This window comes from Sarcophilus harrisii, chromosome 2 (genome assembly GCF_902635505.1).
Source record: "Sarcophilus harrisii chromosome 2, mSarHar1.11, whole genome shotgun sequence".
Lineage (NCBI taxonomy): Eukaryota > Metazoa > Chordata > Mammalia > Dasyuromorphia > Dasyuridae > Sarcophilus > Sarcophilus harrisii.
In genome coordinates, this window is record NC_045427.1 from 38070198 (window position 1) to 38083285 (window position 13088).

The 13088-nt window shown below is 45.4% G+C and overlaps 1 protein-coding gene across 2 annotated transcripts in view; it reads left to right on the top strand.

Moving 5' to 3' along the window:
* The first annotated feature begins 215 nt into the window (after window positions 1-215).
* The window catches only part of VAC14 (VAC14 component of PIKFYVE complex), a 108420-nt gene continuing 95547 nt past the window's right edge, over window positions 216-13088 (top strand). For both annotated transcript variants that reach the window (XM_031949960.1, XM_031949961.1), the window contains exon 1: window positions 216-616. In XM_031949960.1, coding sequence (XP_031805820.1) covers window positions 513-616 — 104 coding nt within the window. In that variant the 5' untranslated portion in view covers window positions 216-512. The remainder of the gene's footprint in view (window positions 617-13088) is intronic.

A 13088-nucleotide genomic window follows, 5' to 3' on the forward strand; every position in this document is an offset into this window, starting at 1 on the left:
TCTCCAAATCCCCCAGAAACCTCTTCTGCATCTCCATCTCACACCACTGAGACTCAGCCACGTGCTGGAAGGAAAATTGAAGGGCCGTCCAGGGCAGAGGCGGTGCGTCTGACGTCGGGGGCGTGGCCTGGCTCGGCGGGGGCGGATCTGAAAGCGATAAGGAGGCGGGGCTTCGGGCTGCGGAAAGCGGAAGCGGCCTCGAGCGGATCATGTGACCCGAGTAACATGGCTTCCGCCCCGTGAGCCGCTGTCCGAGCCGGAGCCTCAGGCAGGACCGGAGCGAGGACCCCTGTAGCCGGGCGGTCCCCGGGCGCGCGAGCCGCGGAGTGCGCACGCGCGGGAGGCGGGCCCCGGAGCTGCGAGAGCGCCGGGGCGGAGGAGGCGGCGGCGGCGCCCATGAGGCAGCGGCAGCGCGGGGCGGGCGAGCGCGGAGCCAGAGCCGCAGACGTCCCCGCCGGGCCCCCGGGGCCCCGCTCCTCGTCCCCGTCCCCTCGCTCGTCCTCGCCGCGGCCATGAACGCGGAGAAGGACTTCGCGCCCCTCACGCCCAACATCGTGCGCGCCCTCAACGACAAGCTGTACGAGAAGAGAAAGGTGGCGGCGCTGGAAATCGAGAAGTGAGTGGCGTCCGGAAGCCGGGGATCCCGGGTGGGGGGCGGGGGGAGGGCTCCCAGCCCCGCCCCTCCGCGGCCTGGGGAACGCGCCCCGGGGCGTTGTCGGAGGCGCTGGGGGAAAGGAGGGCGCGCTGGTGGAGGGGAGGAGCTGGGGAGAGCGGGTGCATTGTTGGTGGAGCGGCGCTGGGGGAAAGGAGGCGCACTGGTGGAGGGGAGGAGCTGGGGAGAGCGGGTGCATTGTTGGTGGAGCGGCGCTGGGGGAAAGGAGGCGCACTGGTGGAGGAGGAGCTGGGGAGAGCGGGTGCATTGTTGGTGGAGCGGCGCTGGGGGAAAGGAGGCGCGCTGGTGGAGGGGAGGAGCTGGGGAGAGCGGGTGCATTGTTGGTGGAGCGGCGCTGGGGGAAAGGAGGCGCTCTGGTGGAGGGGAGGAGCTGGGGAGAGCGGGTGCATTGTTGGTGGAGCGGCGCTGGGGGAAAGGAGGCGCACTGGTGGAGGGGAGGAGCTGGGGAAATGCGCTGGTGGAGGGGAGGAGCTGGGGAGAGCCGGTGCACTGTCAGTAGGGTGGAGCTGGGAGAGAGCAGGTGCATTGTTGGTGGAGTGGCGCTGGGGGAAAGGAGATGCGCTGTTGGAATGGAACTGGAGGGGGGAAAGTGCACGGGTGCGTTGCTGGTGGGATGGGCCTGGGGAAAAGGAGGTGCGCCAAGGCATTGTTGGAGGAGTGGAGCTGGGGGAAAGCAGGTGCATTGATGGAGTGGAGGGAAATCGAGGGGAAGAAGGTGCATTGGTGCAGGGTTGGAGGAGCTGGGGAAAGCAGGTGCATTATTGGTGGAGTCGAGTGGGTCTGAGAGAAAGGAGGTGCATTGTCGGTGGAGCGGAGCTGGGAGGAAGCAAGTGCACTGTTGGTGGAGCGGAGCAGAGCTGAGGGAAAGGAGGCCCGTGGGGCTGGGAGGAAGCGGGTCTTGCCGTAGTCTCAAAAAGTCACTGGGCTGACCCAGACCAGAGGCCATGGAGCGGTCAGAGCCTGCCCAAGTTCCTTGTCCGAGGCCCTTGAACAATTTAATAGTTCTGAGCTTCCTAGGGAACCGCAGAGCTCCTCATAGCCTTTAATTAGCGCACATTACTCGCTGTGCAGGGTTTTTCTTCATTTGACAGATCAGGAAACTGAGACTTGCAGAGATGGATCATTTGTCCTGGGGCCTCAAGGATTCCGAGCCTTGTGTTCTCTCCAGCTGGTTTTTCCTGTCTCTTTCTTTGGCTTTACGAGCTGCCATTCTTTTGCCACCGGGGACTTTCCATTTTATGGGTTTGCTCTAAAAGATACTTGTCTCTTTTCCTGTCCCTGTTTCTCCCTCCCAAACTTAGGGTCCTCTGGGAAGCACTGTCCCAAAATGCTGGGTTTAGGCAGCAGCTCCCCTGCAAATGAAAAAAATTACAGTGAACTTCCGCTTGTATTACCCAAGCCCTAGACAAATGAATGAGTAACTCTGGCTGAGTTAGCGCTCTCCAGCACTTAGCGCCGTGGGCACTTGTCCATCGTTCCGGAAGTGGCCATGACATCAAGGAGGTGATATCATGACATGCAGGTGAATTGGATTTAAGTCAGGGAGGGCTGGGCAAGGTCACCTGCCTCAGTTTCCCTTCCAGAGCCTTCTGGATCCAGTGGCCAGAGAGAGAGCAGGAGATGGCCCTTAATAAAAGTTCATTAAAGGAAGTGTTCAGAATTGTTTCTTTTCTTTTACATATAAGGAAAAGAGGTTCATGGAGGTTAAAAATAAATGTCAGAGCCAAAATTTGAACCCGACTTTCAACTCTTCCTCTTGAACTCTCAGGTTAAAAGTGACTACCGTAAGAAGTCAGTTCTGAAAACTACTTTTTGTTGCTCTCAGTGGGATGACCGGACCTTTGTGTGCTGATGTCTCTGTATACTCAGAGCAAAGATTATCTGAAGTCGTGCTCCTGTCTCCTGGAAAAGGCATGGTGTTCGATGATAGAGATGCTGAGTGTCACCACATATTTGTTTGGGGGAGAGGGGAGAATTGTCACACACAAGAGTCCTAGTGGAATGATGATTTGGGTAGGGAGCTTCAGAAAGACTCACTCATCTGTGGCTTCCTCATTTGTCATCAATGGCTGGTTTCTGCCCTTACTGCCAGCAGAGAACAGGACAGCTGAGCTGTGCTTATTCTAAGCAGCTGCTCTCCAGTCCCTTTGGCTCTGGGTTGTTTTTATTGAGCCTTCAAATCTACATTAAGATTATCATATGATAATTCATTGTTGGGAGCCCAGAGTAGAACCTGTGTTCTAAGGAGTCTTTCTCTGCCCATTTTCAACGCTGTCTCGCAGCTACTTCAGCAGTTACTTTTTCAAAGCCTTTATATGCTCTGGCATGCTCCACCTAACTCCCATGTGACTTAAAAGCCACAAATGAGTCAGAGTCACAGCAGTTACTCATTTCCAATAACTTTGAGTCTAAAAGTGATTGTGGATTGCTTGTGGAAGTATTTACCTTTCGGTTTACTTTGGTTTTATTTACCCTCCAGACAGGATGGTCCTCCGAACTGAGAGCCCTAGAGACGGCAGAGGTCCTCTGATCTCATCTCCTTTTAGAAACAGTTTGTCAGCATTCAGAATGGAATGGTGCTGGGGATGGTCCTTACATCAGGGAAGAAAGTGAGCCTGGTTCTCTAGTGACAGGATCAGATGCCTGTTTGATTTCTGATTTCGAGAGTGTTTGGGGCATCTCTGTACCATCTTTCCCTTCATGGTTCTCTGCCAACGAGATCATTGCTTTGGAGTTGCTGAGGCAGTGGAACCCAGTGTCTGTCAGGTCTGAGGCACCACTCAGCCTGATTATGAGAGGTGAGAAGGGCTTAAAAGCTAAACATGGTTTTTGGCTGTGGCACTGATAAAATCTAGGTCTGTGTGCCTAGCATTATCTGGTCTATTTTGAGGAATGGAGCAGCCCTTAGGCAGTGTGAAGCCCCAAGGGTAGCTGTAGGGGGCCATAATTCCATCTGTTTCCAGCAGAAGCTCTGGTTACTTTCTAGCCCCATTTTGACAGGAATTGAGGAGAAAACAAAATTATCCTGGTAATGCATAACTCACAAAGCTCCTCTTCTTGCTCGAGGATGGCCATCCCCCAGCTAGGGAGGCACTTAGATCCATGAACTGTCTCCTCGGTTCATTGGAGGTATCTTGGTACAAAGGCAAGTGCTCAGCTTGTGTTCTGGAGAGTCTTGGGTCCCACTCCCAGCTCCCTCACTTTTCATTGGGGCACCCTGGGCAGTCTACTTAGCCCATCTGGGTCTCACTTTTCTTGTGGGAATAAGAAGAACTTGCAATACCTAGTTTTCTCATGGATTGTCAGGCAAATGGTTAATAACACATGTAAATATGGATTGTTGTTCTAGAATCTAGAAACTAGAAGGGTTTTTATTTTAACTCTGACATCATGAAACCATGTGGTAAGTTGGGTATGCTAAGTGCCCAGTAAACATTTGTGGCGCATCGTCTGCATTCAGGGCTGTTCTGTTCTTCTTGTTTCATTCTCCCTCAGATCTCCCCCCATATCCTCCAAACCTCTTTCCAGGGGGTAAGGTATTTTGGACTAAGATTTGAGTGTGTCTATCTTGGCTTTGATGGGAAAACCACCTGTCATGGGATAATAGGAGAAAGTCATTTTCAGGATCTGGTCAATCATTAATTAGTCATTGTACTGAAAGAAATAAAAAAGTTTTCACTTGGTTTTCTTGGCTTCTGTCCATTAAGATATTGATTCATATCCTGTGTCTAGAATCCTTTGTAGCACTATGGAGCATATAAAGAAGATGACTTGATCCCTGCTTTCAAGAGCTGTACAATCTAGAAGGAGGCATGAAGTATCTATTTACATAATGTTGAGACATGGCTTTGGCAAGAGTAATCACATGTTTATGTAGCACATTTTAAGGTTTGTGGATTGCATTTTACAATTACATTTGTTTGTAATCACAGTCACAGCAGCTCTTGAGTGATGGTGCCTTTCATTTTGCAGATGAAGGTACTTAAGTTTCATACACATTAAGTGATTTTCCAGAGGTTCCCTTAGAACCACACTATCTCCTGCTACCAAGTCTAGAATTTTGTCCACTTTAGTTCTTGTCATAGGGAAGGAACAGTTAGGGAAAGAAGTACCCAAAGGAAGAAAACACTAGCCCACAATCCCAGTTTTGAACTGGCTGGTCACAAACCTAGCTCTTGTTGCATCCCCAGTGACTAGGAGAAAATAGCCCATTTTGTGTTAATGAGAAACAAACTTAACTCATAAGGAAATTCTCAATCCTGCAGGTTCTAAGGGCATACTCAACTGAAAGATTCTGTATGGGACTTGTTGGGACCCAAAGCTTTGACTCTTAGAATCCTAGGAAAGGCCCATCAGAGAACTTCCATTTGTGTCTTTTTCTAGAGGTTCCCTGATCCAAGGACTCGGGAGTTGTAGTGAAAAGTGAAAGAACCTGTTGTAGGATCATAGAAGATAATAACACAAGTGACTTCTGAAGCCATCTAATCCCACCCAGAGATGGTCAGTCACATGTCTGAAGTCATTCAGACAGCAAATAGCAGAGCCAGGACTCAGATCCAGCCTCTTGCTCTCATTGGGCTGCTCTTGGGGGCTCATCAGCTTAGAGATCCAAAATGTCTTTTCTCTCCTTACTCTCTAGCTTCAGACTCCTCACCCCCAGCTGTTATCACAGTTTGTCAAATCCTTGCACCTAGTGAATGTTCCACAAAGGTGCAGTTGGTTAATTTCTAGACCTTTGGAACAGGGATACAAAAGGGGACAAAGTTTCTAGCTTTTCTAGTTCATTCATTTAAACTTGATGACATGTGGAAACCAAACCTGAATCTCCTAGCAAAGCAGGCAAAGGTTGTCCCAGGTTCTCCAGGGAAGTCTCAGTTAGAAATGATTGGCTCTGGAAATCTGCTACAAGCCTTGTTTTGGAAAGTGTTGTTTAAAGAGTCATACCTGAATTCCTGAACAACCAAGAGCAGCGGGAAGAACAAAATTTGAGACCCAAATCTGCCAAAGAAGGCAGCTGCTTGCACCATTCTTGCAGGTTTTTTTTAAATCAATACTGTTATGAGTATTGAATTCCAAAAGGGTTTTGTCGATTTAAGCTGCCACTTCTATTCCTATAAAATGTGAGCTCTCTGAGGGGGGAAGAGGGGAAGAGTTATTTTTGTCTTTCTATCCCCAGAATCTTAATATAGTGTTTTTATTGCATTATTTTCATTTATTTATTTATTTGGAGATGTAACGGGCATTTTTTGACAGCCATCTTATATTGCATGTAGATTAATACAGTCATATGAAAAGGCTGATTTAAAAAAAAGAATTATTAAGTTATTTCTCTTCTATTTTCTACTTATGCAATTGATCTTTTTGCCTTAAGTATAGGACTTTATAAGTTAGCTCTAATAAATGCTGAGTTCATCTTTTCATGGTCATTGTGAGCCTGTCATCCTAGGTATGTATTGTCCATTCCACTCTGTGGGAGCCACAGGTAGGGTAAGCACTCCATTTAGATCTAAATCTGCAAGAAAATTGTGCAATAGGAAACAGCTCTGCAGTACTGCTGGAGAGAGAGACAAGAGAGTGACGCTGGCTTCAGATCACCTCCTGGAACTTGTGCCATTTCTTATACTTTCAGTAGGAACAGTCTACCCAAAATGCTGTCTTAAGCCCTTTTCTCCCTCTGCCTTTGTTCTCTTAAATAAGGGGCCAGTTCACTGTCCCTCAGACTGTTGGAGAGCCGGACTATAGTAAAAACAAAAACTTTGTTTTGTGGGCCTTTAAATAAAGAAACTTCATAACCCCGGGTGAGGGGGATAAACGTCCTCAGCTGCTGCATCTGGCCTGCAGGCAATAGTTTGAGGACCCCTGTGTCTAGAGTCTGGCTTTCGTTAGTTCCTAAGTCTTGTCAGTTCAGCCTTCTCAGCGTATCTGACCCCCATCTCCTCCTATCTCACCATGACCACCTTTTAACTGTACAATTGTAATAATCTCCCGATTCAGAGCATCTTCATGCGAGTCCATGAACTTAAAAAAAAAAAATGATTTGGTTATTGGATTTCAGTAGGATTGATGTCCTTTGTAACCCTGCTTTGTTTTATGTATTTAAAAGCGTTATTTAGAGAAGGCATCAATCTCTAGGCTCCTCCGACCCATCCAAGGTGTCCATAACACCAAAGAAGCCCTGCTGTGCTTGCACTCCTTGACACCCCTTTCTCCCCTTTTCTACTTCACACTTCAGCCATCTGCCAGAACAGAATTACTAAGGCATAGGCTCGGCTGGGGCATTTCCCTCCTCAGAAACTTTCTGGGCTTCCAGGATAAAACCCCAGCCTGACATGTGTGGCCTGGGCGGTCTGGCCCCGTTCTGCCTCTCCGGGTTAATTTCACATTCATCCTCTCCCTAGACTAGACTTGAGGCAGAGTGCTGGCCAGAGCCAAGAAGTTCTGAGTTCAAATCTCACCTCAGACACTTACTCACAGAGGAAGATTTGGAGATGACTCAACAACAAAAAGCGGGAATCATAACAGCAAATAACAACCTGTGAGGTCCTACTGGGGATCCAATTGGCCAGTTCCTGTTGGACAAGGCAGCTCCTTCCTTCCTTCTGAGGAGATCTTGGATAGCTAGGTGGGTTATCTGGAAACCTAGCTAGTCTCTGAGGCAAAGGGAGTAGTACTGATAGAATTATAAGTGGACTTTTTGATTTTGGTTAGGCCTTTTGTTCAAGTGGGCTTTATTACAGCTCTACCCCAGGTGGAGGTCTCTGATATCAAGTTCCCAGGTTATATTTTCCCTATAAAAGGATTTATTCACTAACTAACTTTTCTTGGATTTAGCCTGCCAATCAGTAGCATACTTTGCCTCCTAGCATCTTTCTACTTGTTATAGTTAATTTTTTTAGAGTGCTAAGTCCCTTTTATGGTTATCCCTGGCATAATCCCCCCTCACAATATCTTCCTCCTTGTTACTGCTAAGGAACTTGTCCTCTCCTTTGTTAATTGCTAAAACCCTTTTCCTTGCTAAAAAATCCTTATGGATTTAGCCCACTCTTAGCAGCATAATAAATATTTACCCCTTGATTTAGAGGTCTGTATCTGTAAACTCTTTTGATGTAACCTGTGATCCCAGCCCATAACCCCAATATATTTTTAAGGTATCACGCCCCACACCCCATCATTTGATGATCAAACCTCAATATTTGATAACCCGCTACTGGGAGAATCTGATAGTTATGGGGATCCATAACCTCAGCATTTTCTTCCTTCCTTTTCTCCCTCCTTTTTCTTATTCCTGTCCCTCTGTCCATGTAAGGAATCATACCCTTACCTATGGATATTCCTTCTGCCCGAAGGAATATAAATTTTGATAACTGAAATCTAGCAAGGTATCTTGGGGTTTACAGGCTAGATTTCTTTTTTTATGAACCATGCCTTAAACCCAAATCACTTCGGCTGTCATGGTTTGTTTCACAATAAGAGCCAGCCCAAAACTCACTGGGTCATTTCTTGGGTTATGATGCCTTAGAGTGAATGTAAATAGCAGCTGTTTCTGTTTTGGCCAGAAACCCTAAGCGTCTTCCTCTCCTAGGTTGATTTTTTTTCCCCCTGACTAGGTAAGAGAGGCCATTTTCTACTTATCTTAGCCTTAATCATTAATTGGATTTTGCCTCAGACAAATTGAGATCTATTGAAGACCTTAGCTTAAAAAGGCCAAGGTCTCACTGGAAATCCAAGGCCATCTCCAGACCAGATGTCTCTGAAGGAGAAAGTGAGACTGGTGATTTTGCACCTTCCCTCTGAATCCAGTTCACTTGCATGTCATGGTATCACCTCCCTGATGTGACTTGTTCTCTTGGAGAAGTAAGAACAAACTACATTAGTGTGTCTATCAAGCATGTTGCTAAACCCTGGGAATACAAAGGCAGAAAGGGATTTCCTTGCCTTCAGAGAGCTCATACTCCTTGGAGGAAAGCATTAAAAACAGCAGAAAGAGGAAGATTAGATTTGGGAAGCTCCACCTTCATAAATAACCTTCAGTGCATCATAGAAGCACTTGGGATTGTTACTATCAGCATGAAACTGATTGCATCTGCCTTCTTTCTTCTTACTTCTCTCTAAATTTCACTTGTATTTTACGGAGTTAAATGCTACCTTCTTAGAGATGGATGAATTATCCTGCTGGTATGCCCTGTGGAGTTATCACTTTTCATTTAAAAAAAAAAATTAGCATCATTTTTGTCAAATCAGTTGATTTTTGTAAGTGTTCTGGCCCAGATGAGCAAATGCAGCACAGTACTCCAAATCTCTAAAAGCTGCCCACTGCCTTACTGACCACTGCTGTTGGTTGTGTATTGGCCCAACTTGCCCTCCAGGTCAGCAAAAAATTGCTCCATCTCGAGAAGCAAGCTAATCTGTCTGTTGTCCTTAATTCTTCTAGTAGGCCTCTACTTTTGTTGCCTGTGAATATTCAGTTTGGAGAGGATTAGTCTGTGATGAGTCCAGCGGTCTGTGCCACCTGTGGCCTTGGTCACTCTCACATCCTGTCTTTTCTTACAATCACATGGTCTGTTAAATGCCATTTTCTAGGAGGTTTTACTGCATTTAGGTAAACACATGAGGTTTCATTATGTCTATGTAAACAGGATAGCTGGTTGGTGGTGAGATGGTCATGAGATGCACAAGCCTTCAGTAGAGCCCATTGCTGTGGCTGTGTCCAGCCCCATTCCTCCCAAGGACTCCCTGCCCTGTCAGTCTGAGCCTACTCTAGCATTCAAGTCACCCAGAATGATAAGCTTGTCCTCCTTTGGCATGTGTATGATAAGGTTCTCAGGTCTTCATAAAACTTTTCTTTGACCTAATCGAGTTCATCCTGGTGGGAGTATGGCCACTGATGGTGGAATGGCATTTGCCTGAAACTGACAGTCACATTACCATGAACCTGTCATTCACTCCTTTGGGGAGGCAGACAAGCTTGTTCACTGGACTAGTTTTGATGACAAAACCTACCCCAGCTCCGTGACTCTGCCCTTCACAGTGGCCACTCCAGAAAAACATGTATCCAGCTCCAGCTCTCATAAGCTGGTCTTCATTTGCCATCCTTGTTTCTCTCAGGCCCGCTCTTTAGATATGACACCTGTTGAGTTGTCTCACAACAAGAGCTGTTCATCTTTCAGATCTACTAGATTTTGTGTTATCTGTAAGTGTATGCACATTTCATGTACCAGTGGGGAGTGGAATCAACTTTGCAGAAGTTTTAATACACTTTTTTGTGGGATCCTCGCCTGTCATACTAATCAGGCCAGGGTTGGGTAAGCAGGAAGTTCTTAGGGGACCTTTTCAAGCTCCTTCCTCACACATGGAGGTGAGCAGTGCAGTCCTTAAAAGGCTGCTCTGAGTCCCACTGCTGCTTCCAGTGAGAAGCTGACCCTAAGTTATGGGTTCAACTTTGTGCAGTTGTGACTCCCAGTGTATCCACACCTGTTGCCTCTCACTTGCCTATCACCACAGGACTTTGAGATTGGTAAAAATGAGATTAAGATTGTAATCATGATGTCTTTTGATTTGTGCATAAATTGAATTTAAGTGAGACAAAGTTGCTCTTTTCCAGTCATTATAGGCCAGTGGCAGGAATATGTTATTAAGGAGATTCTGAAGGTGGGAATTATACTAGATTGACTAGAAGTTCTTTCCAATATATAGTATCTTTGCTCTAGTAATGATAATTTAAAAACATCCCCATCTGACCTCACTCATACTTTGTTCTGACTTCACTTATTATTTCCCTAGTCTCTCTCTGAGCATCTGGTACAATAATATGCCTCCTTTTTTTTCCTCAGATTTTTCCAATTTTTTTCCAATTTTTCCGAAAATGTGTAATTTTTCCAATTACACATAAAGATAATTTTCAGCATTCATTTTTGTAAGATTTTGAGTTACAGATTTTTTTTTCTCTCTCACTCCCTTACTTCCCTCTTCCACAGTAGAACAAGCAATCTAATATGATAAGTTATACCTACACTTCATTTTAAACATGTTTCCATATGTAGCATGTTGTCAAAGAAAAATCAGACAAAAAAAAAAAATACATGAGAAAGAAAAGGCCTTCCTCCCTGCCTCCCCCACCCCCCAAAAAAAAAGTTGAAAATAGTTTGCTTAAGTTCACTTTGAGTCACCTTTGTTCTCTCTCTGGATGCAAAATGCATTTTCTATCCCAAGTCTGTTGGAATTGTCTTGAATCATCCCATTGTTAGAAAGAGCCAAGTCCATGACAGTTGATCATGACACATTCTTGCTGTTCTAGTAAATAACGTTCTCCTCTTTCTGCTCATTTCTCTCAGCATTAGTACATACCAGTCTTTCCAGGCTTTTCTGAAATCACCCTATTCATCATTTCTTATAGAAAAATAGTATTTCATTACATTCATATACCATAACTTATTCAGCCATTCTCCAACTGATGGGCATCCACTTTCCAAAGAACTTTCCAGTTCTTTGCCACTACAAAAAAAGCTGTTACATTTTTGAACATGTGGGTCCTTTTCCCTCTTTTATGATCTCTTTGGGATACAGACACAATAGTTAAATTGCTAGATCAGAGGGTATTCACAGTTTTATAGCCCTTTGGATATAGTTCCAAATTGCTCTCCAGGACCAATAATGCATTAGTTCCTCACTTTTCCCACATCCTCTTCAACATTTACCATTATCTTTTCCTGTCTTAACCAAATTTGCTAGTATGAAGTGGTACCTCAGAGTTGTTTTAACTTACATTTCTCTAATCAGTGCTTAAGAAGTTTTGGTTTTTTTAAAAATATAATTACAAATGGCTTTAATTTCTTCATCTAAAAATAGTCTGTTCATATCCTTTGACCATTTATTAATTGGGGAATGACTAGTTTTCTTAAAAATTTGAGTCAGTTCTATATATATTTTAGAAATGACACCTTTATCAGAAACACTGCTGTAAAAAATTTTCCCAACTCTCTGCTTCCCTTCTAATCTTGGCTGCACTGGTTTTGTTTGTGCAAAATTGTTTACATGTAATCAAAATTATCCATTTTAAATTTTATAATGTTTTTCTTTGGCTATAAATTCCTCCCTTCTCCAAAGATCTAACACATAAATTTTCCCATGCTATCCTAATTTGCTTATACAATTACTAAAGTAATTGTACTCTATATTGTATATATAAAATAGATCTGCCTCTAATAGTACTTAGTACGTGTAGATTTGATTTCTCCCCATTAAGTTAAAAAGAGAAATGGTCCAAAGGATGAAGCTAGGAACTAGGAACTTAGAACCAGTTCCTGTCATGATTAATCATATCTGGGCCATATCCATGAATTGGGAATACTAAGTCACCATCTAATAGGTCTATTTTTGAAGAATTGACAGGAGAATTGGAGCCATTTCTGCATTCATTTGCTTCAATAGAATTCTTCCCCCTTCTTTGTCTCCCACTACCCACCTTTACTGGAATGGTGTGAGTAGGAGAATAGAAAGTATTCTTACTGCTATGTTGAGTGCTCCCTACTGGAAGTGGCTTAAGTAGTATTCTGTGTGTGCATGCACAAAATGCTTATTTCTTGGTCTTGAATTTCTAGAGGCAGAGTCAGAAGAAAACTCAGAGGCCGTCTTATCTAACCCCTCTTTTTACAGATGAGGAAATTGAGGCATAAATGGCAGAGCTGGGCATCCACAGGCAATATTGTACCAAGAGAATCCCATTTCTTTTATCTAATCGTGCCTTTATTGCCCAAGTTCTCTTAAACTAGCTCTTTAAATGTGAATCATTGAACCCAGGGGCTTTGAGAGAGCCAAAATGTGGCACTGCTTAGCTGGGGGGCTGGGCTCTGTGAGATGAAAGCACAGACCCTGTGATATTGATAGCATCTGGAGGGTTTGGTCCCCTTTGATGTTTGCTGGCTTGCTCCCAGCTCCTTCCCCAGAGTGTCAGATGCAGCCAGTCCCATGGGTACTGAGGGCCTGCCGCTGACAGTGCAAAGGCCCGCAGGACTGTGGGTCAGTCCGGCCTAGTTTGGCAGGTTCGGCCCCATCACAGTCCACCAGAGGAATGGATGGGAAAGCATCTCCAGCTGAAGCAAGAGATTGGCCTTAAAAGGGCTGTGAAGCTGAGGTGAAGGGAAGGGGCCTGAGCACCTTATACATGTCCAGGCAGACACTGTAAGTGGAGGGCAAGTTGGAGCAGCACAAACTGGGGTGTTAAAAGCAGTCCTAAGTCTTAGCGAAGGCTCAGGGGGAAGAAAAAGCCTCCTCAGTGGGTGAGAACATTCCTACCCAGTCCCTACAGGGCAGTGTATGGGAAGAGCCAGAAGAGCCTGGGAGGCAGAGGATATTTTAGAGCCCAGCATGCGCCTAGTGAGTGGGACCCTTTTTTGCCCCTGATCCCCACCAATCAAGA